The sequence below is a fragment of the Psammomys obesus genome, unplaced genomic scaffold (assembly GCF_907164565.1).
Source record: "Psammomys obesus unplaced genomic scaffold, mPsaObe1.curated_primary_1811, whole genome shotgun sequence".
NCBI lineage: Eukaryota > Metazoa > Chordata > Mammalia > Rodentia > Muridae > Psammomys > Psammomys obesus.
The window spans coordinates 11,032,454-11,058,363 of NW_026590062.1; the positions used below are offsets into that span (position 1 = coordinate 11,032,454).

The 25,910-nt window shown below is 45.4% G+C and overlaps 2 protein-coding genes across 3 annotated transcripts; one reads left to right on the forward strand and one right to left on the reverse strand.

Moving 5' to 3' along the window:
- Window positions 1–955: 955 nt before the first annotated feature.
- Window positions 956–24,068, forward strand: Anapc7 (anaphase promoting complex subunit 7). 2 transcript variants are annotated; one of them, XM_055605981.1, is made up of 11 exons: window positions 956–1,145; window positions 6,001–6,187; window positions 6,940–7,059; window positions 9,255–9,366; window positions 9,934–10,087; window positions 11,628–11,770; window positions 15,836–15,953; window positions 19,203–19,399; window positions 19,994–20,218; window positions 21,093–21,243; window positions 23,440–24,068. In XM_055605981.1, the coding sequence occupies exons 1-11, from the start codon at window positions 1,045–1,047 to the stop codon at window positions 23,627–23,629; spliced, it is 1,698 nt and encodes a 565-aa protein (XP_055461956.1). In that variant the 5' UTR covers window positions 956–1,044; the 3' UTR covers window positions 23,630–24,068. The 2 variants fall into 2 exon arrangements, with proteins under 2 accessions (XP_055461956.1, XP_055461957.1); XM_055605982.1 differs by lacking the exon at window positions 956–1,145 and having other exon boundaries at window positions 6,018–6,089.
- LOC129675863 (thymosin beta-10-like) lies at window positions 17,170–17,481 on the reverse strand. The gene has a single exon (XM_055605985.1). The coding sequence runs from the start codon at window positions 17,429–17,431 to the stop codon at window positions 17,297–17,299; it is 135 nt and encodes a 44-aa protein (XP_055461960.1). The 5' UTR covers window positions 17,432–17,481; the 3' UTR covers window positions 17,170–17,296.
- Window positions 24,069–25,910: the final 1,842 nt, after the last annotated feature.

The following is a 25,910-nucleotide window of genomic DNA, read 5'->3' on the forward strand; positions in this document are numbered from 1 at the left end:
GTGCTGGGATTAAAAGCGTGCACCACCACCGCCTGGCCAAAGTTGCTACTTTTTATATTTATCTTTATGAACATCGTGTGTGCCTGACGATATGTCTGTGCACCATGCGCAGGTAGGTGCCCATGGAGGCCAGAGGAAGGATGCCCTGGAGCTGGATTTAAGACTGTTGTGGGTCTCCCTCCAGTTAGGTGCTCGGAATCGCACTTGTGTCCTCTCCCAGAGGAATAAGCACTTTGGACCGGTGAGGCTCTCCAGCCTCTAAGGTAATGGCTTAAGCGTTATGGTTTGTGAATATGCAATGCAGAAACGAGCTTGTAAAGTCTCGACATGTTGACCACGGGGCTATCAGGGATCCGACCTCATTCCTGTACCTAGTCCTTTTTTCCTTTCTTTCTTTTTGTTTTTTCAAGACAGGGTTTCTCTGTGTAGCCTTGGCTGTCCTGAACTTTCTTTGTAGACCAGGCTGGCCTCGAACTCTTGTACCAATTTTTTAATTGCACCGATCTAGCGGCTCACCGTGTCTTGCACCAAGGAATCTAGTCTCAGTGACAGAATCTCAAGCTACCGGAGGAGGGGGCGTGGTAGCTCCAACCTGGTGCGCATGCCTAGTTGCTAAGAGCCGGCCCTCGGGCGCCTGATTCAAAAATTGAATTTTTAACTGTCAGTTAAAAATTTCCGCTTCTGCTCTATTTATGACGAACTCCTGTACCTTTTTACTGACCTCTGAGAGGCCTTCATTCCTCAGGTTGGCTTCCTATCAACAAAGCCACTGTCCCCACAGGGACGCCCCGTATTGCCTTGTCGGGCCTCAGAAAGGTTCGCCTTTTACGATGATGACGTCAGGAGGGCGAAAACCCTTCCTCCCCGCGGGCGTCTTTTTACGCAGGCACGTCGGTAGCCACCTAGACCCTTGGGGGCGGAGCCGCGTGTGGACCGGAAAGACCCCAGCGCCACCGCCATTTTGGAACCTTCCCCGAGGCTCGGCTCAGCTCCGCTCTCGGGGGTTCTGTCAGCTGCTGCCGAGCCACGGTGTCGCCGGACAGGATGAGTGTGATAGACCATGTGCGGGACATGGCGGCCGCGGGGCTGCACTCCAACGTGCGGCTCCTCAGCAGCTTGCTGCTGACCATGAGTAATAACAACCCGTGAGTGGAGGCGGGGAGCGGCGGTCGGGGAGCCGGGGCTGAGGCTGCGCGGGCGGCGAGGGCCTCTTCCGGCGGAGGTGGCCTCGGAGGACTGGCTCCTTCCAGGAGAGCGCCGTCCCGGTGCCGCCTCGCAGAGATCCAGTCGCCCGCGTGTCGGGCACGGAGGTTCCCCCGCCGGCGTAGGGAGGGGACCCCGCTTTTGTCACCCTGGCACACCCGAAACCGAGAGCATCCGTCCTCGCAGCCTTTTGTTAGGCCCGACGCAGCTGCCGTGCAGCGACTCGCTTGCTTTTGTTTACAAACAGGGTCTCATAGAGCCCAGGCTAGCCTGCAGCAGGCTGCCCAGCCGAGCGTCATCTTGAACGTCTTACTCTCCTGCCTCCACCTCCCAGAAGCTGGCGCCTCAGGTGTTTGCGCCACCAGGCTCGTACTGGTTCCACCAGGGACTTCATGCCTGCTAGGCAAGCACTGCCAACTGTATGGCATTTCTAGCCCGGCTTCCTGAGTCGTGGAGGAAGCACGGGACAGTTCTAGCCTTGAGTGCCTCTTGGACCCTGCTTAAAAATTCCCCATCATGTTCACTCTTCGTTAGGACTCCCCAAGTCAGCCTATTCCTTCCTTTCTCCCATTTCTCATGTCTGAGCTCTCACTGCCGGCCGGCCAGCCTCCCTGCCTGTGTTCTCAGCACAAGCTGGTTCTCAACTCCAAGCATTGGCGCTTGCGGCGCCTACTTAGCGTCTTCACCTGGTTTCACTTTAGAACGACTTCCTGGTTCAGTTTTCCGCTCAGAAATCACTTCTTGAACAGACCTCCTGCCACCAGGATTTTCTAATTTTGATTTTCTGCGTTGCACTTGTCATCTGTTGAAAAAGCCCAGTTTCCATGTGTGAGAAGCACTCTTGAACTTACTGAAATTTACTAAGGAAATGTATATATTATCACAGGAAGGTTCAGTAGGTCAACCCCGTTCACACTCTAGAGAGCATAGATTAGCTAGGGTATTTGAATTCTGGTTGGCTCTGATTGGGGATAGTTTCTGTGGTAATCCACTACTGTCTAGTACCTCCAGATGACCTTTCAGTGGAGTCTTTGTGCAGACATTTGCATTTGGCTGAAGCTGGTGCAGTCAGACAGCCAAAGGCTGTGAGGAGCCTGTAATTCAGTCACTATCCCCCATTTCCACTTCATTAATGTGCTTTGGACCTCGCTGGTCACAGGCATCATTTTATCGCCGTTTTCTTATGTGACGTTAAGAGGAACGCTGATCTCTGTCAGCCTTCTGTGTTGATTCTGGGGCCTTTCCCCCTGGATCTGAGTGATTTATACCAAGCAGTTTTCTTTATTGGGAATTAATGCCCCAATATTTACTTTTAGTCTTGACGATGTTAAAACATTGTTTGAATGCTATAGAGCTTGCTTCTCTAGCCAAACTAAATTTGGTTAACCCATGCTTTTTTGCATTAGGTTAGATTGGCAGTTTCTTAGCTATAGGAAGTATTTAAGTTCTCACCTTTATTCTTTATATATTTAATATTTGTTGAACAGACAATCTACACACTGTTAAAAACAGAACAGGACTGGTGCCATAGTTCAGATGTAGAATACTTACCTAGCTAGAATGTTTGAGACCCAAAAGTTTCATTTTAGCACTACCCAAAATAAATCCAAAGAAGGGCAGGTTGGCTAAGCATATAGGAAACTCAAGGAATGAAAGGTGCAGTTGAGTGGTTTGTGACAGCTCTCCTGATGTTAGAGATTTTGCTCAGACATGGAGAGCCTACATAGCATGTGTAAGACCCAGGCTTGGGTTCCTGGCACCATCAAAAGCAAGACAGGAAACTTACAAGGCCTGATTGTGTTTATACACTGAAAATTAAGCATCTAAGATAGTGCTCCACTCACAAAAACGGCTGGGTATTTATACATTGTAACTTATTGCCTAGTCATGTTTATGGAATGATGCATGAGAAACTTAATTGTTTTCTTTGGAGAAAGAAGATGGTTGGCTTAAGGTTCAGAATTGAAGTAGCCCTTCCCTTTGCCTCTTTTCTGCTGTTTGAATGTTGTTTGCCTTAAAAAATATTTTTTTTCCCTGTGTGGTTTCTGTGTATAGCCCTGACTGTCCTGGCTCTCTGTAAACTAGGCTGGCCTTGAACTTAGAGATCGGCATGCCTGTGCCTCTAGAGTGCTGGGTTTAAAGGCCTGTACTATCACACTCCGCTTGTTTTGCCTTTTGAGACAGGATCCTGGTGAAACTGAGGCTGACCTTGAACATTTTGTTTATTTTTTCAAGACAGGGTTTGTGTAGCCTTGGCTGTCCTGGACTCACTTTGTAGACCTGGCTGGTCTCGAACTCACAGAGAATCTACCTGCCTCTGCTTCCCAGAGTTCTGGGATTACAGGTGTGAGCCACTTCACTGGGCTTTGACCATGAACGCTTTTACTTACTTACTTACTTACTTACTTACTTACTTACTTACTTACTTACTTATTATTTATTTATTTATTTATTATTTGCCCAGTATTCCTGTCTGCATTTGTGCCTGCAGGTCAGAAGAAGGCACCAGATCTTATTATAAGTGGTTATGAGCCATCATGTGGTTGGTTGCTGGGACTTGAACTCAGAACATTTAGAAGAACAGCCAGTGTTCTTAAGCCATCTGGTTTTTGGTTTTGTGGTATATGCGTATGCATATACCCAGACATGCAAGTATGCATAAATACTAAAGTCTTTAAAAAGTCACCTCTGATTAGTGCTTCTCAAGTGAAATGAAATTAGGGTGACATCTGATAGACTTGGAATCTCTTTGGTTTTACATTTATGCGCCTGCACATATGTATGTATATGAAGACCTGGTGGCACCATAGACCAGAAGAGGGCATCAGATTCATGGAGGTCAGAGCTGGAGTCACAGGCAATCGTAAGCTGCCTGGTGTGTGCATGTATGTGTGTGTGCGCGCGCTAGGGCTGAGGCTTAGATCCTCTGCAAAAACCCACATGCTCTTAAGTGCTGAGTACCTCTAACCCCCCTTTCTGAGACAGGGCAATAGCCTACGCTGATTTTTGGACTGATCATATGGCCAAGGACACCTGTTTGAATGCCTGGCCCTCCTGCCGCTGCTTCGAAATGCTAGGACTATAGGAGTGTATGACCATGCCTGGCAGTGGTGCCTACTTGGTTTGTTTTTTTAATCCTTCTCCTGTTTTGTTTGTTTGTGATAGGGTCTCTATAATCCTAACTGTCCTGAAACTGGCAATATACAGGCTGGCCTTGACCTCACGGAGATCTACCTGCTTCTGCCTTTTGAGTCTCAGTGAATTAAAGGTCTGCACCACTACATATAGCCTGCCCTACTTTTAAAATACCTGGGCCAGGCATGGTGGGGCACACCTTTAATCCCAGCACTTGGGAGGCAGAGGCAGGCGGATCTTTGAGATCGAGGCATCCTGGTCTAGAGTGAGTTTCAGGACAGCCAGGGCTACATAGAGACACTGTCTTGAAAACCAAAATGATGATGATGATATAAATTTCTGCTTATGGAATTCCTTGTCTTAGTCTGTTCTTTACCTGTATAAGTGTATAAACCTCACTTAATTTGGGAAGTAGTGGGACTGGAGGTGTAAACACAGGGCTGGTAACTGGGGTTGCAGACCAGCTATGGGTAGAATGCTTGCATAGCATGTGGAGGCCTTGGTTGGGTACCCCGTGTAGGACAGGAAGTAAAGCAGTGTCTTGATGTTTAACCTTGTTATTAAGGACTAGTTAAAATGGTGTCTTTTGGAATGTGAAGTTCTGGGATAGAAGACTTGCCCAGCATTTGTGAGGCCTTGGGCTCTAACGTGGAGTACTGACAAAAAAGTTTGAAATGTATGGGTTTCCTTACGTTGTCTTTGGACACCTGAGAGTCAAGGTAATGGTGCTTTTAGTGCTGTCAGGTTTCCCTACTGCAGGTAAAATTACAGAGACTGTAGGGACTGACAGGTGTCATAGCTAAGAGTGCTTGGACTCCTGCAGAGGACTTGAGTTTCTGTCCCAGCACCTATATCAAGTACCTACCAGGGGATCCAACATTCTCTTCTTGAGCAGCAGCATACATGTGCACATAAACATATTCACAATAGCAACAACTCTTTAAAAAGACTTACTAAGGCTGATCCTTTTTCATTCTGCCATTTTGAGTTGTCATTCTGTTCTTATACTGGCTTTTTCTTTGGTATTTAAAGTTTTCAGGTGCCTGCTTTTGTTAAGTTTTTCTAAAAAAGATCCAGAGTAGTAAATTTTCCCCTTTCCAGTTTCTCTAGCTCTTTGATAATGGTCAGGTTGTAATTGTTATCCTTTGACAATATTATCTTCAAGTTTGATGTTAACCTAAGATAATATAGGTGTAATGTAAAACAACACTAAAATAGGAGGTCTTATTGTTGGCATAGTGGCACATTCTGTAATCCATCACTTCTGAGGCAGAAGCGGGAAGACTGATATAAATTCAAGGCTGCTTGGGCTAAAGAGTAAGGCACTGTCTCAAAAGCCAGAAAAGGGTGAAAGGGCTTAAAAAAGGGAAGGAAAGCATGTTTTCTTTATCCGTTTATTTTATTTGATTTATAGGTATCATTTAGTGTCTGTAGTGAGAAAACAGTATATTTTACAAAGCCAAAATACAGTAAGATAGTGTTCTAGATGTGTTGGCATAGTGTTCAAATGTTGTGCCTCTCATTTAGCCACTTGCATGTAAGGTATATTAGCTTTTTTGTAAGCTAACATACAAAGCTTTGTGTTAGACTTAGGTAAGCACCAAGTTATTATTTGTAATTTTCAAAATAACCCATGTAGCATTTGTTTCTTTTGTGTTCTAGTGAGCTGTTTTCCCCGTCTCAGAAGTACCAGCTTTTGGTGTATCATGCAGATTCTCTCTTTCACGATAAGGAATACCGCAACGCTGTGAGTAAGTATACCATGGCTTTACAGCAGAAGAAAGCCTTAAGTAAAACGTCAAAAGTGCGACCTTCAACTGGGAATTCTGCATCTACTCCACAGAGCCAGGTGATTGAGAGAACAGATTCATTTAATCATTTATTTATTTTGGCTTTTCAGGACAGGGTTTCTCTGTGCAGCCATGGCTGGCCCCAAACTCAGAGATCCTCCTGCCTCTGCCTCCCGAGTACTGGGATTAATGGCATGCACCACCATTGCCTGACCTGTGTGTATATATGTACATTTTATACATACACAAATAGACAGACAGACAGACAGACACACACACACACACACACACACACATTGAGAGACAGGATTGATGTGTCTTTTTTACTGATGGGTTGATTGGTTATAGAATGAAACAGTTCTTCTTTCTTTGTTGTTATCACATAATATTCCATGGTGTATGCATTTTGTTCTTCTTTATATTAATGGACTTTGGGTTGCTCCCTCCTGTCAATCATGAATAATACTGCTATAATGTTTTGTGTCCAGGTTTTTGGGTGAGCTTGTTCTTGTTTCCTTTTTTTTTTTTTTTTTTTTTTGACACAGGGTTTTTCTGTGTAATGGAGTCCTGGCTGTTCCAGAACTTGCTTTATAGACTAGGCTGTCCTGGAACTGACAGAGATCTACCTGCTTCCACCTCCCTGAGTGCTGGGATTAAATGCATGCGCCATTACTGCCTGCCTTGTTCTCATTTCTTGATTGCATATCTGGGAACAGAATTGTTAGACTACAAAAGGATTTTGTTTAATATTTTGAAGAACTGTCATGCTGTTGAGATTATGTTTTGAAGAGATATTGTTCTTATCACCCAGTGTCTTCCATCTGAAATTGAAGTGAAATACAAAATGGCTGAGTGTTATACAATGCTGAAATTAGACAAAGACGCCATAGCTATACTTGATGGGATCCCTTCAAGACAAAGAACTCCCAAAGTAAGTTGAACTTCCCTCTTCCCCGATTCTGCTTACCCTGCCCCATCCTCTGTGTTCTCCATGTTTTAGGAAGTCAGTTTTATTCTTCTCATGGTTCCTAGTACTAGGGACACTACTTGTCCCTAGTAGTGGAGCTGAGGTGCAAACAGATCGATGGCTGACTTTGTAAGGACCCTGAGAATTCAGCCAGGTGTAGTAACACTTGCTAATAATACCAAGTGTAGTGTTACTTACCAGTAATTCTTGATATAGCGACACTCATTGATAGTCCCAGGTGTAGTGACACTCACCGATAATCTGAGCGCGTAAGAAACAGAAGTAGGAAAACCAGGAGGTCAAGGTTATGTCAAAACAGACAACAGAAGAAAAGTTTGGTTTGGTTTGTGGTGCTGGAGATCCAACCCAGGGTCTCAGCCATGCTTGGCAATCTCTCTAAGATGCAGCCTCAACCCTTTTCTTTCATTTAAAACTTTAATTTGGAGACAGTCTCACTAACTCACTCAGGTTGTCCTTAAGCTGTGTGACCTAGACTGGCATGGACTTTGACTCTTTCTACCCCAGCCTACCTAGTAGTTGGGATTACAGACCTCACCATCAGGCCTAGCTATTCCTTAGTTTTCCTTTTTTACTTCATTTTCTTTTCTTTCTTTTTATGTTTTTGTTTTGTTTTTTAAGACAGGGTTTCTCTGTGTAGCCTTGGCTGTCTTAGACTCACTCTCTAGACCAGGCTGTCCTCAAACTCATAGAAATCCATCTCCCTCTGCCTCCTAAGTGCTGGGATTAAAGGTATGCATTACTACACCTGACTATATTTGTTTTTTATTTTAATTTTGTGTGTACTAGCGGTTTCTGATACCCCTAGATCTGAAGTTATAGGTAGTTATTAGCCACCTGATTTGGGTTCTGGAACCTGAACTCAGGTTATCTGAAAGAGTAGTGCATGCTTTTACTACTGAGTGGTCCCTCTGGCCCCTCTTAGACATTTCTTCTCGGCAGGAATAATGATCTGAAGAATACTGTAGGTATAAAAACATTTTTTTAAAAAGCTTCTTTATTATATTCAATGTATAATCATTTGATAACAGGAACATTTAATTGCATCAATCTTTCCCTTTGTAAAATCAAACTACAAGATCCCCCTCAGACTGGAGGTGGCTCAGTGGGTTGAATGCTTGCTGTGAAAACCTAAGGACCTGTGCTTGGATCCTCAGCACCAGTGTAAAAAGCCCACTTTTGGAGCATGTCTCTATAGCCCCAGACCTGGGGTGGCAGCAGGCTGGCCCGGTAGTGTAGTCAGATTGTCATGTTCCTATTTCAGTGAGTGTCAAAGAAGACACTCAACATGGACCTCTGGCCTCCACACATGTGTGTGTATGTACCCCTACACACTTGCATGCATCTACAGATGAGCGCATACACAAAAAAACCTAGAAGATCCCTTGGTACCTATTGGCAGAATGTATATTTATGTCTAATTTGGCAATGTATTAAAGAGTGCGCCTTTAATGGAATTGGGAGCTCTGGCATCCAGTCTGAGTTTAGACATCTGACCTATGTGCACTCTCAGCGGGGGCAACTCAGCAGTCTATGAAAATTTTTTCATTTTAATGTGGATAATAGCATTTTCTTTGTTAACCTTGGTAAAAACTTAGTAATTTCATGGATGTAAAACAACCTTTTTTTTAAAAAAAGATTTATTTATTTTACATGAGTGCGCTATCAGCAGGTTACATGTATGCCAGAAGAGGGCATCAGATTCCAGTATAGATGGTTGTGAGCCACCATGTGGTTGCTGGGAATTGAATTCAGATATTAAGAGGTGGTTTGAGCTGGGTGCAATGGTACACACTTATAAAGTAATCCCAGCACTTGGGAGGCAGAGGCAGAGGCAGGCAGATCTCTGTGAGTTTGAGGCCAGCCTGGTCTACAAAGCGAGTTTAGGACAGCCAAGGCTATACAGAGAAACCCTGTCTAAAAAAGAGGTGGTTTGGGAGGATAACAAGACCAGGAAAAACAGAATGATGGTTCTGTGTTTCGAACAATCAGTCTTTGTGCAGGGCTGTGGGTTGATTTTCTAATAGAAAGCAGAATAGTAGTTTGGAATAAAAATCAGAGCTTGCTCATGATGAAGCTTTTCCTTTGTAATACACGTTGTAGACTCACTTACTTTACTGCCCTTTGTTTTTTGTGTGTAGATAAACATGATGTTGGCAAACCTGTATAAGAAGGCTGGTCAGGAACGCCCATCAGTCACCAGCTATAAGGAGGTCCTGCGGCAGTGCCCTTTGGCCCTTGATGCCATTCTAGGTATAGAGTTTTCTGCCTGTTGCCTGGGATATTTGCAGTCAAAGATGGTAGTTCTCAGTTATGAGTATGCATTAAATAGAGTAGGGTTTTTTTTTTGGTTTTTTTTTTTTAGATTTAAATTTTATTTTATATGAATGAGAGTTTTGCCTCTATGTTTGTATGTGAACTACTCATGTGCCTAGTGCCCATAGAGGTCCTAGGAGGACATTGGAGCCCCAAGAACTGGAATTAGTGGATGGTTTGAAACCTTCATGTGAGTGCTGGGAATCAAACCTTGGTCTTCTGCAAGAACAGCAAATACCGTTAACCATTGAGCCATTTTCCAGCCCCTAGAGTAGACTTAAACCATTCTGCGTACCATCAGTTACAAACTAGAAAGTAATAGCCGACATTTATGGTTAGGGGTGTAACTCAGTGACAACATGTGGCTAAGGTGTGTGAGGTGCTGACCCCTGTGTGTTGTGTGCATCTTGCTTAGACGAGGGAAGAAGCTGTGCAGTCTGCTGTTTTTGCTCTTTGGAAGGAGGATCCTGTGTCTCACCTTTCTCTTGCTTTTTGGGAGCCTAGGTTTGTTATCCCTTTCTGTAAAAGGTGCAGAAGTGGCATCAATGACGATGAATGTGATCCAGAGTGTGCCCAACCTGGACTGGCTGTCTGTGTGGATTAAAGCATATGCTTTTGTGCACACTGGTGACAACTCGAGAGCAATCAACACCATCTGGTGAGAGTCAGGATGTTAAAACTCAGTGATTATTTGGTGGGAGGCAAGGTCTGAGATATGTAAGATCTTACTACATAGCCCAAGTTGCCCTTGAATTTGCCTCAGTCTTCCAGCCTCAAGTTACCTAGTGCTAGGATTTTGGACATGAGCCACCAAATCTGGTTTAATCCAAGGATCTTGGCCCTTTCCTTGTCTGGAGATGTGCTATCTTTCTGATAATGCTTATTGCCTGGTGTTGCAGTCAGTTATCTTTGGACTGTGTTGTTTTCTAGTACACTAAGTGGTGGCAAGTGTAGTAAACTGTGTGTGTCTTTGAAAATGAGAAGCTGGCCTGAGTTCTGCTCTGTTCATGTGAAGGTGGCCACCCTTAAAGAGCAAACCACTGAGGTGTCACAGTCACACCTTTATGGTGTGTTAAGACATGTTTTTTTGTAACACCTGACATAGGATACCTCTTTGCAGTTGGGGATTTCTATTTAAATAAAGTCCTAGGACAAAAACTCGTATATATGTATATGTATGTATGTATTTGTCATGAGTAGCTGTCACTTGTGAATGATGTATAAAGAAATCATGTATTACATGTTATCCTCTTCTGTAACCATGATGGGTGTGGTGGTGCATGCCTTTAATCTCAACACTCAGGCAGAGGCAGGCTTGCCAGGGCTATGTGAAACCCCATCACACACACACACACACACACACACACACACACACACACACACACACAGAGTGATAACCAGAAAGTTTTTTTATATATAGTAAGTGATATATTTGGTAATACACACACACACATATGCATGTATATAAAAATATATAACTTTCAGCTATTTTGGTTATTTAATTTTATGTGTATGGTTGTTTTGTCTGCATGTATGTTTGTAAACCATGTGCATGCCAAGTGTACAGAGGCCAGAAGAGGGCATTGGATTCCTGGAAATGCGGTTATGGACAGTTGTGAGCTGCTGTGCTAATGTTGGGGGAATGGAATCTGGGCCTCTGCAGGAGCATCTGATGCTCTTAACTGCTGAGCCGTCTCTCCAGGCCCTTACGTAACTCTTTAGGGCTCAGGGTGAAGTCCGTTGTCCCTATGTCATTTTTAAAGTTTCTAAAATTACATTTGTATTTATTTATTGTTCACTGTGCACATGTGTTTGTGTGGAGGTCAGAGCACAACTTGGAGGAGGCAGTTCTTTCTTTCCACCATGTAGGTTCTAGGGATCAAACTCAGATCATCAGGCTTAGTGGCAAGTGCTGAGCCATCTTGCTGGCTCACCAAAATTTCTTTGTGTTAATTATCATTATAGCTAGGACTTGTAGTGCTTGTTTATAAATATCAGGACTTGGGAGGTGGGGGTAGGAAGATCATGAGTTCAAGGCCAACCTGGATAATATAGTAAGACCCTACCTCAAAAACAAAGCCCCAAAAAATCTTTTTGTAAAATGTCATCCATACAGAAAACTATGTCACCTGTATTCCCAACCCCAGATACAATAATTATAAACAGATGGTAAGGCTCAGTATTTAATGTCTTTTAAGTTCACTGGAGAAAAAATCCTTATTGCGAGACAATGTCGACCTGTTGGGGAGCCTGGCAGACCTGTACTTCAGAGCAGGGGACAGTAAGAATTCCGTCCTCAAGTTTGAGCAGGCACAGATGTTGGATCCTTACCTGATAAAAGGTGAGTCCTGGACCAGAGAGTGTCTGTACAGGGGAATGGGCAGCTAAGAAGAACTGGCATCAGGTACTGTTTCTTGTCTCTTGTTATTTTTAAGCTTATTTTAATGATGTGTCTATTATCTGTGTGGGTGAATATGTACATGTGAGACAAGTGCCCGTGGAGGCCAAGGCATTGCATCCCCAGGAGGTGGCGTTATGACCCTTTTTGATGTGGGTGCTGAGATCCACTTGGGTCATGTGAAGAGCAGTGTTTGCTCTTGACTGCTGAGCCATCTCTCCAGTTCTTTGTTTTTCACTTTTTGAAAACACAGTCTCATGTAGCCCAGGGTAGCCTTGAACCTGGCTTTGAATTCTTTATTCTTCTTCCACTTCCCAAGTGCTGGGCCCACAGGCATGCACTACCACAGTGCCCAGCTCTGCTACTGTTTTCAGGACAGTTTTGTAAGGCTTACTTGCTGTTGTAGCTCCTCTTCTGTCCTGGCGGATGTTTTTAACACTGAGGAAATTCTATTCTGAATGCTTGTTTTAGCTTGAATTTGACTGTTTTTTTTCCTCACGGACCATTGCTTAGCTTTTTTCTTTTAAGGGATAGCACTTCCCATGAGTTAATAAATTTATTTTTTTATATTTTTTATGTACATTGATTGGTGTTTTGCCTGCATGTTTATCTGTGTGAGGGCGTCAGATCCCCTGAAACAGGAGTTACAAACAGTTATAAGCTGCCACGTGGTTGCTAAAAATTGAACTTAGGTCCTCTGGAAGAGCAGCCAGTGCTCTTAACCACTGAGCCATCTCTCCAGCCCGAGTTAATAAATTTATGATATGGCTTACCAGCTCTGTTCTTGTTTCTGCCTTCAGGGTGTCCAGACAGCACTAGGTGGACTGGAAGGAATGAAGCTTAGCCTGGTGGGTAGTCTAGCAGCATTCGTGAGTGCAGGGACAGTTTTCAGTGAAACAGCTCCCCTTTGTTGGGGGGCGAGTCAGGGCTATATAAACCTTGGGGAGTGGGAAGAGGTTTTCAGGATGAGTGTACATCATTTTCTGGGGCCTAGGTTCTGGGAGTCCTTCATTTGCATGAAGAGCAATTCCAGGTACTAGCTGAACATCATGTCCTTATGTGGAAAGAGGACGTTGTAACCTGAAACCTGGCCAGCAGACTACATATTACTTTAAAGGTGGCAGAGGTGGGGGTCACAAGGCTTTGTGCACCAGGATATGCAGACCCATAATGGAGTGAACAGTCCTTATTCCTACTGGTCCCAAGATGAGATTTGCAGGGTTTGGACACATCTCAACCTCAGTCTTGCTCTGAGCCAGCTCTTTTTGCATGGCTCACCTGCTTCTCAGTGGCTTGGCTGACTGGTATCTGCAGAACCCTAACATCCTTTTAGGGAGTTTGGTTTTACTGTGTCCTTGGTATGATTATGAAGAAGCAGGGGAACAAATAAGAAGAAAGGGAAAAAGTGGTTAAAGTCAGAACAAACAGCAAAAGAACCTCAGACCTGGGAGCAGTTGGAGGTGAAGGAACAAGGCACAGTGGTTGAGAGGCTGGTGAGGCCAGCAGTTTGTGAAGACCTAACAGAGCCTATTAGAAAAATATGTCTCATGATAATAAACAGGCTTTTAGATCTGTAAAGAATAAGTGGCCAGTAATTCTAACACTCAGGCTGAGGCAGGACTATGAGATCAAGGCTAGCTACTCACAGAAACCCTGACTCAAACAAACAGAAAGGATGACTGAATGTGAAGATATCTAGAAAGTATGTTTGTTTGTATAAGATCTCTCCCTCTGGTGTTTATTCCTCTTTTCCAAGCTATCCACACCATGCTAGTAATCCCAGCACTTGGGAGGTAGAATTAAAAAAAATCAAAGGTTCAAGTTCATCTGGCCATCCTGGCCGACTTGAAACTCTGTCTCAGATTTACCTACCCCCAAAGAAATAGAGAAAGAGAGAAGCCAGGTGGTGGTGACACAGGCCTTTTATCCCAGCACTTAGGCAGAGGCAAGTGGGTCTCTAGTTTGAGGCCAGCCTAATCTATAAAGCGAGTCCCAGGATAGCCAGGGGCTATATAGAGAAACCCTCTCTGGAAAAAAATGAGGAACAACAGCAAAGAGAGAGAGAGAAAGAGAGAGAGAGAGAGAGAGAAATGCAATGTTTTAGAAATACTAGCCTGGTGGCATTAGCTTAGAGTTAGGTGTTCAGGCAGGTAGGATTGTGGCTGTGACCTTGCTCTGAGAGGAATGGGAATTTGAAGGAATGGAAAGGAAGGAGAATGGTAGAAAGAGGTGCATGAGAGCCAGTGTGGGGACCTCATAAACTATGAGGAAGGAATGGAAGAGGCTTAGAAGAGCTGAAGAATGGGAGAGGTGATGTTCCCTAATGATCTACATTCTAGAATGAACTGCAGCTTTTTGGGATCTATTTTTGAGGCTGGGCATTTTCAGCATAGTAAACCTATTTGGGGCTGAGCACTCTTTTCTTTTGTTTTGTTGAGACAGTCGGGGAACCTACTATGTAGACCAGGCTGGCCTCAAACTCATAGACCCACCTGCCCTCTGCCTCCCAAGTTCTGGGATTAAAGACTTGTGCCGCCACTGCCCAGTGGCTTAAACTGTTGAAATACAGCATTATGTGATAGTTTCTTTTGGCTTTTTCGGGCTGCTGTTCACACTACAGTGTTGGTGCTGTTTTGTTTTTGTTTTTTGTTTTGTTTTTTCAAGACAGGATTTCTCTGTATAGCCTTGGCTATCCTGGGTTCACTTTTGTAGACCAGGCTGGCCTCGAACTCACAGAGATCTGCGTACCTCTGCTTCCCTGAGTGCTGGGATTATAGGCATGCGCCACCATACCGATCTATTGGCACTGTTTTTAAACTCTGCTTCATTTGGGGTTCCTTAAGTCTCTATCTCCCTTAAAACCCTACTCCTAGGTAGGAGAGAAAGAAGGTTAGAAGGGAAAGGGGACGTAGACCTCTTTAGACTTAGCTGATTAGGATTGTTGGGTTCTTTGGGGGCCATACAAGTCTCCATATCCCACACATGGGATTAAAACAAAAAACATATTTCCATAACATAACTGAGTTTTTAAAGAAACCAAAACTTAAACTACACTACAGACTTAGGGACAGACTTTTTTGTTGTTCATTTTTGTTTTTTGAGACAGGGTTTCTCTGTGTAGCCCTTGCTGTCCTGAAACTCACTCTATAGAAACTCAGAAATCCACCTGCCTCTGCCCTCCTGAGTGCTGGGATTAAAGGTGTGAGCCACCATCCCTCGGCTCCAGACAGTTCTTGATACTTGAATAGATTTCAAGTTGTGTCATAGGACCTTCTGCTCCTTTGCCTGCCTGTCTTTCGATCTTTCATGTTTGTGGTATGTGCCCAAAAGTTTATGTTCAGCATGTGTGTGCAGGAGCCCACAGAGCCAGAAGAGGGCCTTTCTTGTTTTGAATGGGTTTGCTGTTCTTTGAGTCACTTAGAGACAAGGTGTCATGTAGCCCAGTCTGGCCTCAGGGTTGTTAAGTAGCTGAGACTGACCTTGAACTTCTGCTCTTCCTGCTTCCAGCTCCCAAATGCTGAGATTATTGGCCTGTGCTACCCATCCCAATTTATATGGTGTTAGGGATTAAACCCTGAGCTTTGAGCTCTATCTCCAGGCATTTATTTAATTTTTTTAAATTAAATTATTACTATGTGTATGCACATAGGCGGTCAGAGGACAACTTGTGGGAAGTGGTTGTCTGTACTATGTGTGTTCATCAGGCTTGGTGACAATCTTCTTTAACCCACAGCCATTCACAGACTCCTCTCTGACTTTTGTGAATGTTTTGCCTTCATGTGTGTATGTGTACCATGTGAATGTTGTGGCTGGTTTCCACAGAGGAAGACAGATTCCCTGGAGTTACATGTGGTTGTGAACTACCATGTGGGTGCTGGGAACTGGACCCAAGCCCTCTGAAAGAAGTATTCTTAGCTCTGAGCCATTTTCCCTGTCTCTCCTTTGCCTTTTCTGAGCCCCTTTTTTAATTGGTACAAGAGTCTCTTCTTACTGTGTCTTTTCTTTAAGGGATGGATGTCTATGGCTACCTCCTGGCACGAGAAGGGCGGCTGGAGGATGTGGAGAACCTTGGCTGCCGCCTTTTCAACATTTCTGATCAGCATGCAGAGCCCTGGGTAGTCTCTGGGTATGTTTGTTTATTCTCTTCTCTCTCCAATTTTTAGTAGGATTTTTGAAAAGAGATTATTTTTTCTCTTTAAGAGAATATCAATCTAGCCAGGTGCAGTGATGCACACCTGTAATCCCAGCACTCAGGGAGACAGAGGCAGACAGATCTCTGTGAGTTCAAGGCCAACCTGGTCTACAAAGGGAGTCCAGGACTGCCAAGACTACATAGAGAAACCCTGTCTTGGAAAAACAAAAATAAGCAACAAACTTAAGACCCCCCCCCCCCAAAAAAAAAGAGAGATATCAATTTGAGCTGGGCAATTGTAGTGCACTCCTGTAATCCTATCATTGGGCGTGGGGGCCAGAGGTAGGTAGGCAGTCTTTGTGAGTTTGAGGCCAGCCTGGTCTACAGAGCAAGTTCTAGGATGGTCAGGACTACATAGAGAAATCCTGTCTTGAAAAAAGAAGAGAGAGAGAATATAAATTGAACCAGGAATAGTGGTTCAGGCTTTTAATCCCAGCACTCAGGAGGCAGAGGTAGGTAGATCCCTGTGAGTTTCAGGATAGCCTGATCTACATGGCAAGTTCCAGGCAGCCAGGACCACATAGGGTTAAGACTATGTCTTTACACCAAGAAAAGAGAATATAAGTTGAAATCACCACAGGTCACGAGATCTGAATCAAACCAGGATGTGCCTGTGACTTTGGACAGGCATTTATTGACTCACCTGAGTATGTTTTCTCATTTGGAGATCAGGATAATGATCCCTACTTCAAGGGTTATGCACAGTAAATGACGCATTGTGTTTAGTGGGCCTCTCTCAGAGTGAAAACAGTCAGCACTGGCCTCACACAAACAGGGAATAAAACCATGGTAACAACATGGCTTTATGAGTAAATTCTCCAGAAAGCTGCTTAGCTTCTCTTTGGTCCCTCCTCATCCCTTTTCCACCCCTAATCTTTCTCTGTCTTTGCTGTCCTGGACTTGCTTTGTAGACCAGACTGACCTTGAACTTAAAGAGAGCTGCCTGTCTCTGCCTCCTTGAGTGCAGGGGTTACAGGTGTACGCTACTGAACCCAGCTAGTTGTTCTTCTTCTTCTTTTTTTTTTTTTTTGCCACGAGGTTTTATTTTCATCAATCATTACAAATAATTTTCTATAATATCCCAGGGCAAACCGGTGAAATTTGGCGGTCCGATTAGGGGGTTGGGTCCTGCTCTAGAGGCCCATGGCATTGGCGTGGAGTGCCCGGGTTCACAGTGCAGCTTGTGGCTCGCGTCCGTCTTGCAGGTGGCTCTTTCTCCACATCGTGAGGGGTTCTTGGAGATGACGGGGTGGGGTAGGGGAAATCTTCCTAGGCTTTTAGGAAATTTCACTCCTCTTTTCCTGTTCAGTGGTCTCTTTGGTTGGCAGGGTGTTCTTCTCCTGCGTCTCGGTTTTCTTCAGCTTGGCCTCATCAAAGCTGGCAATTTCCCCCATGTCCGGCTTGTCTGCCATTTTCTTACAACCCGTAGAGTCTCTTCCCGAGCTCGCGCTGCAGGTGCTCCCACTCGAGTTGCTGCAGCAAGAGACCTAGTTCTTCTTGTTTATTTTTATTTTTGGATCAATTTGTGACTTACATCCAGATTTGTTTGTGTTTTGGCCTTGTTTTTGTTTTTAAACAAGAACATTTATTTTATGACATTTGAAATCCTCAAGATGAACTGCTGGATGCTGCAGTAGCTGCCCACTTGGACTTAGGTGGTATTCTTTCACAGTATCTGTTCCTTAATTTGCAATAGACAATTTTTAGGTAGCTCATTGGCCCAGTCCCAGTAGTGTTTGTCTCCTAGCTTGGCAGTGCAGTTATGCTTTCTTTGGTCCTTGGCAGTGTAGCTCCATTGGTCATAGGTCGACTTGTGGAGGTGGTAGACTGTAGAGCCACAGTGGCTGCACAAGGGCATCTTATTGCAGCGCTTTCCAGAGGGTGTTTGTCTCTGTCCTCATCTTGTTTCTGCTGCCAAGGCCAAAGAGCTACTGTTGTGTTGCCCTGGCTGTCCTAGAACTTGATGTAGACCGTGCTGTCCTAGAAATCACAATAGATCTTCCTTCTCTGCTTCACAAGAGCTGGGTTTAAGGGGTGTACCATCATCCTGGGCTGGCCTTTGTGTTTTGGGACAGTCTCATATACCCTATGGCTGGCTACTGTGTGGGTGAGGCTGGCCTTGAATGTATGCCTTTTCTTTTTTTTTTTTTTTTTTTTTTTTTTGAGGGGACCACTTTGTACTTTGTATTTTGATCATATTCACTATAAACTCCTTAAGACTTCTACCCTCTGTGCTCCTTCCCCAGTTGGTATCCTCTTTACATTTGATATTTTATTTACTGACCATTTGACTATACTTTGTGCTCTCCTTTACTTCTGGCTATAGGGCAATTCATTGAAGTGTAGTCGACCTATAGGAGTCAGACCCTAAAACAAACAGACGATCTGTCCTCATCAGCTGTTCATCGGTCCTCACTTCCCTTCCCTGTTTATCAGTCCTCACTTCCTAAACCCTTTCCCCTTCCCTACTGGAATGTTGATTCTATGTAGGCACCACAGCTCTGTGGGCTCGGGAGTGCAGCTGTTCTGTCATGTCCAGAGGACACTGTTTTGCTTCAATCCTCCCAAATTTCTGCCTCTTAGATTCTTTCTGTCCTCTTCCACAGAGGTCCTTCTTAAATGGGATTTGACAAAGAAATCGCATTGGTGGCCAAGCACTCTGCTCACTTAACCACTTTGACATCTAAGCCTCTTGACTTCACCTTCTAAGTCCTGGGATTACTGGTGTGCCTGACCACACCTGTCCAAGATCCCCTTTGGAGGTTAAACCTTAGCTGGTTTGTGTGTGTGTGTGTGTGTGTGTGTGTGTGTGTGTGTGTTTCTTTACTGATGTCTGGGTTGTAGTTGTAGCATAGTTTGTTACTGGGATCATCTATAGGGTCTTATGACTGTGGGCAAAGCTTTCTAAAAACATTTGTGTCAGTACCTGACATGTGTGGAAGTCGTAGAACAGGTAGAAAGAGTAGTTCTTTCCTCCCCTGTGGAGGGCTTAGGAGCTGAGCTCAAGTCATCAGGCTTCTCTGCATCTTTACCCTCCTCCATGTGGGCAGCTATCTGTTTGTTTATGAAGACAGTTTGTTAGCTTCCCAAGTGCTAGGGTTCCAGGAATTGGCCACACAGTGTGTGTTGAGTTTTTTCATAGGCTTCTTTCAAGTAACTGCTGGTGTTTTTGTTTTTCCCTAGATGCCATAGCTTCTACAGCAAGCGTTACTCTCGGGCCCTGTACTTAGGCGCCAAGGCCATTCAACTGAATAGCAACAGTGTCCAAGCTTTACTCCTCAAGGGAGCAGCACTTAGGAACATGGGGAGAGTCCAGGAGGCTATAATACATTTTCGGGAGGCCATAAGGCTCGCGCCTTGTCGCTTGGACTGTTACGAAGGTAAGACAGGAAACTGCCAGTGTGACTCTGCAGGCCTGACAGCTGCATCCGGGTGGAAGGTTCTATTAGGTCAGGGCTTGCCATCTCTGTTGTGTGTTAGAGTCACGGCAGCTGGGGGAAGAGTGGCTTCAAAACCAAACTGTGAGTCTCTCCAGTATTGATCGATTGATTGGTTTCTAAAGTTTTTATTATTAAGATATATTTTTTTGAAACAGAATGTCACTGTAGCCCAGCAGAGCTGTGCCAGGTTTAGCAACATTTGGTGACTGAGTCACTGAGACTAAAATAGCTCTTAAAAAGATTCTGTTCCTCTAAACATATTTTTATATAAGAATTTTTAAAATAAGCTCAGCAGTCTATCTCAAAACAGGAAGACAAGTTCAAATTTGAAGAGAAAAATTTAAATTTGAAGTTGGGAAAAAGAAAAATCTGCTTATATAGTCAGAGGGCTATGCTGGATCATTCTTTACACCCCATTGGAGCTTTAGAATGGAGGAAGGCACCTCAGGGTAGGTGCCACTCGCTGGCAGAGCACTGTAGGGGCTTGGTGGGGTCATTCTGCCATAAAGTCTCTCTGCTTTCTTTGTTTTCCAGGTCTCATAGAGTGTTACTTAGCTTCTAACAGCATCCGAGAAGCAATGGTGATGGCCAACAATGTTTACAAAACTCTCGGTGCGAACGCACAGACTCTTACCCTGTTAGCCACTGTATGTCTGGAAGACCCAGTGACGCAGGAGAAAGCTAAAACATTGTTAGATAAAGCCCTGGCCCAGAGGCCAGACTACGTCAAGGCCGTGGTGAAAAAAGCAGAGCTGCTCAGTGAGTATGCTGTGTATTTCTCTTTGTTGATGGTTGTGACCCTCCTCTCCAGTGGGCACTGCAGTCCCCAAAGCTTATAGATGACAGAGCAGTCTGAGCATGCTTGAAGTGCTTTATCACAATCAGATGGGGCTTAGACCTGCTTAGATTGGTTTAAACCAGCTAAAATTACTCAGTAGCTGTTCAGCTCATCTCTGTTTGGTTTAGTTTTGAACTAGTTTAGTCTGACTACAACTGACATTAGTCAGTTTGAACAATTCTAAGCTATCTCAATTCTCTTAACCTCTTACCTTTGTTCTTTTTTGCTTCTAGTATATTCATATGTGTATATGAGGCTAGAAGAGGGTCTTTGGCCCAGGGTTGTAGTGCAGAGCCATTGCCTTGTCTAGTGCTGGCCTTCTTGCTGTTGGCATCTGGAGTTAAGTTTAAGAGTGTGTCTAGGCCAGGTGGTGGGGGTGCATGCCTGTAATGCAGCAGGATCAGGAGGATCTCTGTGAGTTTGAGGCCAGCCTGATCTACAAAGTGAGTTCCAGGACTACAGAGAAACCCTATCTGAAAAAAATTTTTTTTAAGGATTCAGGGCACAGGTTCAATGGCTTGGGTAAAGGTGCCACCAAGGCTGATGGCCTCAGTTCAGTCCTGAGGACCTATGATAGCCAATTCCCACTAATTGTCCTCTAACCTTCACTCATGTGCTGAAGCCTGCTCACTCCCACATAAATTAATGTAATGCTTTTTGTTATAAAGACCATGTGCACATACCCCTCATAAACATTGAAATGATCCTTTGAAGATGTCTCCAAGGAAGTTGTGGCATCATAGTGAGCATGACTTTGTGCACTAGCTGAGCAGTGAAGATTGTCTTTCTCTGTAGGCAGGGAACAGAAATATGAAGATGGAATTGCTCTGCTGAGGAATGCGCTGGCTAATCAGAGCGACTGTGTCCTGCATCGGATCCTGGGGGACTTCCTAGTAGCTGTGAACGAGTATCAGGAAGCCATGGACCAGTACAGTATAGCACTGAGGTAGGTGCTTCCGTGGGGAGGTGGTGAAGGGAGAGGAGGAATGGCTTGTGTGACAGTTCTGCAAACACACGCTGTGCCCACAGTTGAAAGCAGGATAGGAATAGTAATGAGAGAAGAGTTATTTGTGAATTCATGACTGCTGACATATTTCCTAAAGCATATTAACAGTTAAAGAGATGCTTTATTCTTCTCCAGCCTGCACCAGTGTACCACCCAAACTGATGTGTTCAGATCCTCTTGCACTTGCCCACACGCACCCATGATGTTGTAGGGTTAGACCTAGTATATAGTTTACATTCTGCTTTTTTAAATCAAGGTGCTGTTGTTCCTGTGTTTCTATCTACTATCATAATTAAAAACTTAAATTCTGAGGTGGCATTGTGGTACATGCCTTGGATCCCAGCAGAGGCAGGAGGATCTCTCTGAGTTTGAGGCTAGCCTGGTCTATTGATTGAGTTCCAGGACAGCCAGGGCTGTTACACAGAGAAACCTATCCCGAAAAGACAAAAACAAACAACAACAACAAAACCCAAAACCTTAAATTCTGAAGTTTGAATATAGCGTTTACCTGTCATCTTGGTGAAATGCTAACCAATTTCTTTGTCTATACCTATTCGTTGGCTGTTAAATGACTGAATTAGGGCTATCAAGATTGTTCAGGTAATGGTGCTTGCCACATAATCCTAGAGACCCATGTTTGATTCCCAGCAACCAGGTAAAGCTAGAAGGAGAGAACTGACGGCAAGCTTGTTCTCTTCCTTCCACATGCTTGCCGTGGCCTTTATACAGTGCAGACAAACTTGTGTGTGGATACACGATAGTAAATTTATTTAGATCAATAAATGGCTGAATGAGGATTCGGGGTATTAGTAAAAAGCTCTTAGCACTGTGCTGCTGTGTAGTAAGTCATAAATCCTGGCATTTGCACTGCTTGGCGCAAGAGTGGGCTTTTGAGGCTTGAGAGTATGTCTTAGGCATAGCAAGGAGCTGTCCTCCCTAAGTGTCACGTGCATCTGTTCTTGTCCAGTAGACATTTGAGGCAGCACTTTAGAGCACTCAGTAGCACTCAGTACTCAGAGCTCCTTCAGCAGTGGGTGGGCCACAGTGTGGAGCCTCTGTGGAGACAGTCTCATGGAAGCTTTGGGTCAAGAAGAGATGTTACAGACTAACATCTGTAACTATGTCTGTGTCTGTAGCTGTGTCTGTGAATACCAACAGGATCCAGTGTGGCCTGGAAGTAGAGGTTCAGCACCAAGTTTCCTCAAGGGTATTTGCTGACCCATGGCCTGCCTTGGGTCAAGGGTCTGCTTAGTGGCTGGGACTTGCTTCAGTGTCAGTGGTAGGCCTTGCCTACCACATGCAAGGCCCAAGCTTCAATATCCTGGGCCTCTGGACCTTGTGGTGTCGCTACTAATGAAAGTTTCTTGTTCCTCAGGACGTAAAGTCCATCCCATGGTGTGGTATGATGGCTGTACTTACCACAGTCCATGTGACAATGTGGATCAATGCCACACAGAGAAGAGTGACTTTGCTTGAGGCAGGTTGCTTGTACTCATCATGGACCTGAGGCTGACCTTGGTTTCCTGATCCTTTTTCCCTCCCAAGTGCTGGGATTACTGGTGTGTGCCCTGTGTCTGGCTTCAAACACCAAGCCTCTCTGTTAGGACTGCTGCTTTTTCTTGTCTGGCCACTGCATCTAGCAGAGTGCTGGGGCTTGAGAGTGGAGAAGGTTTAAAAACTTTATGGAGGACAAACTTGAATTAAGAATTTTTAACTGCCATTTGTAACAAATTGTTTATTTATTTATGAGGGTGGGTGTTTTACCTGTATGTGTCTGTGTACCATGTGTGTGCCTAGTTCCCACAGAGGCCAGAAGAAGATGCCAGATACCTGGGAACTGGAGTCACAGGTGGTCATGAGACAGGATGTGGGTGCTGGGAGCTGAACCTGGGTTCTCTGCAAGAGCAACAAGTGCTCTTAGCTACCGAGCCCCCTCTCCAGCCCCCTCAAGTTAAACATTCTAAAGCTTAGGCAGTGTCCTTTTTTACCTTTGGACTCCCTGGACCCAGCCTTGGAAGCCACAGTTGTTTGCAGCTTCTCTGACCCTAGGCGTCTCACCGCTGAGCCAGCTCAGTGACAGAGCAGTCCTAAGAAGCAGGGCAGAGACTCAGGCCTCTCCTTTGTTTTGTTCTTTAGTTTGGACCCCAATGACCAGAAGTCTCTAGAGGGGATGCAGAAGATGGAGAAAGAGGAGAGTCCTACGGATGCCACTCAGGAGGAAGATGTGGATGACATGGAGGGGAGTGGGGAAGAAGGGGACCTGGAGGGCAGTGACAGCGAGGCGGCCCAGTGGGCTGACCAAGAGCAGTGGTTCGGCATGCAGTGAGGGCCCGACAACAGCCCCTCGGGATTCCTAGACCAACAGGTGCTGTTGGAGGTGTGCTCACAGCAGGGCTCCCTGCCCCGTTGCTCATGGTGTAGTCGGAACCTCAACAGCCTGATGTCTGTCTGTCCTGCTTTGCCGAGGACTGAACTCCAAGCTGCAGACTTGCCAGCTTCGGATGGTTCTGATGTACCCAATGGAGGACGCTTTTTTCCTACATGAGTGGGTTCACAGGACTGCCATCCTCCTAAGGGCAAACACACAGGGATGGTCCTGCCAGAGATGTCTGGTTCCTGGGTGTCCTGGTCCTGGTCCCGCCACACTTGCTGGTAGCAATGGTGGTGCTTCACTGACTGCAGAGCAGCATGACAGGAGCATGGCCACACACAGGGCCACTTCAACTAATAAAACTGCTCAGCGTGGTGTCACATGTCACAGTGGACACCGTTTCATAGACTCTTCCTTCTGCCTTCTACTCAGAGACAGCCAGGTAGCCCTAAACAGGTTGCCACAAATACACCGTTTTCCTCCTGTGTGTTGGCAGGCAGAGCCCCCAGCACTTCACATGGAGCCAGCCTGGCTTGTCACTGAGGCCCTGAGGTCAGGGTCTGCTTTCAGTGACTGCCCTGGAGCAACCTGGAGTGTCACTCAGCTACTGGGAACATGTCTTGCCATCTGTCCTGGGTTCTGCAGGTTTGGTGCAGACCAGGGTGTTAGAAATGTGATTCACTGTAAATGAACAGTAGTCAAAATCAGAACTGTCAGTGCAGTGACAAGAGCGTCAGGTAGCCTGGTGGTGACACATGCTGGAATCCTGTACTCGGGAGGCAGCAGCGGGCATGACAGTTCCAGACATGCTGGACTACATAGCAAGATCTGTCTCAGGATACGGGACAAATAAAATGGACCAAGTCTTATGAAAGTGTCCGTGTAAGCCTCAGCCTATGCATAGTAGCTGTCCTGTGCCAATTCTGAGGCTCCTCTCAGGTAGCCTGTGGGTGGAGCTTTTCTTGACTTGGCCTCACCAGCAATCGCACTGACCAGTCAGTGCTGAGAAAGAAAGAGCAAAACCTTTGAACCAGTACTTGAACCCAGCCCACCCTCCTGTCTTCATGCCAGGCTGCATTCCCACAGGTCAGGATGGATCCCAGCTCCCTTCGCTGTCCTGGAATTCCTCCCCTTCTTGCTTGTCAGTCGTTGCAGCTGGGAGCCCCTGGGCCAGTGTGATCCCTATATCCCCACACTGCAGCAGCACCCAGCTGGACCCCTCAGGCCCACTGTAGGCTGAGGTGGGAGGGAGTGCAACAACCATGTGGCTTGGAAGCACCTCAGGAGTGAAGACACCTGTGTGCTCTGCCACTGTCACAGCAGACAGCAGGACCAGGAGCCCTGTGGCTGTCCACTTGAACTGCTTTCTGGGAAATCAAATAACCTGAGTGGAGATGACCCGTAAATATTCATGAGCCCTGCGGGGACCTTGTGGCATTAGTGTGTCATAGCTGGGGTGTTATCCTCTTGCTACACCCTACCTAGAGTGTGAGGCCAGCTGCTCTGGGTGCTTAACCTCGGCAGCCGCTACCTCCCAGGAGCAAGACTCAGCAAGCACGACCCTGCAACCACGCGGACCCTGTTGCTGTGAAGAGACACTACAACCAGGGTAAGTCTTCTGAAAGAAAGCATTTCATTAGGGACTGCCTTACAGATTCGGCTGCTTAGTCCTTGATCATCACAGCAGGGAGCTTGGTGACACGCAGACAGCACTGCACCTATGGGGAGCCTCAGGAATGGCTAAGGGTAGGTAGTATGTACAGGCTAACATTTACACTGAGACAGTTTAGTGAGACTTGGCCCTTTTTCTTTATCGTGTATCTTGAGACAGATACTGCTAAGTAGCTCAGCAGTTGTGGAGAGCTGCTCCCTGATCTGCAGGCAGGCATAGTGAGACTGGGCCTAGCATGGGCTTTTGAAACCTTAAAGCCCATCCCTAATGACACATTTCCTCCAGCAAGGCCACACCTAACCCTAATTCTTCCAAGTAGTGCCTTTCCCTGGTGACTAAGCATTCAGAGATAAGAGCCTATGGGGGCCATTCTTATTAATACCACCACAGATCCCGTGAGGAAATGTCAACCATTAGTCCTCACTCGTGGGGTCTGGAGCCCTGCCCTTCCCATAGGCCCCTCCACGGGCGAGCTTCTGCTGGGCTTGGCACCAGTGATCCACCCACAGGCTCCATGACATGTTTCTGAGCCTTGGGAGCACAGAACAACTTCTAATTCTGCCC

Bases quoted from the DNA above. Each gene is read 5' to 3' on its own strand.
- Anapc7 (XM_055605981.1), top strand. From the start codon at position 1,045: ATGAGTGTGATAGACCATGTGCGGGACATGGCGGCCGCGGGGCTGCAC. The intron at 11,771-15,835 runs GTGAGTCCTGGA...CTTTTCTTTAAG, and splicing joins GGATCCTTACCTGATAAAAG to GGATGGATGTCTATGGCTAC. The intron at 19,400-19,993 runs GTAAGACAGGAA...TTTGTTTTCCAG, and splicing joins TCGCTTGGACTGTTACGAAG to GTCTCATAGAGTGTTACTTA.
- LOC129675863 (XM_055605985.1), bottom strand. From the start codon at position 17,431: ATGGCAGACAAGCCGGACATGGGGGAAATTGCCAGCTTTGATGAGGCC.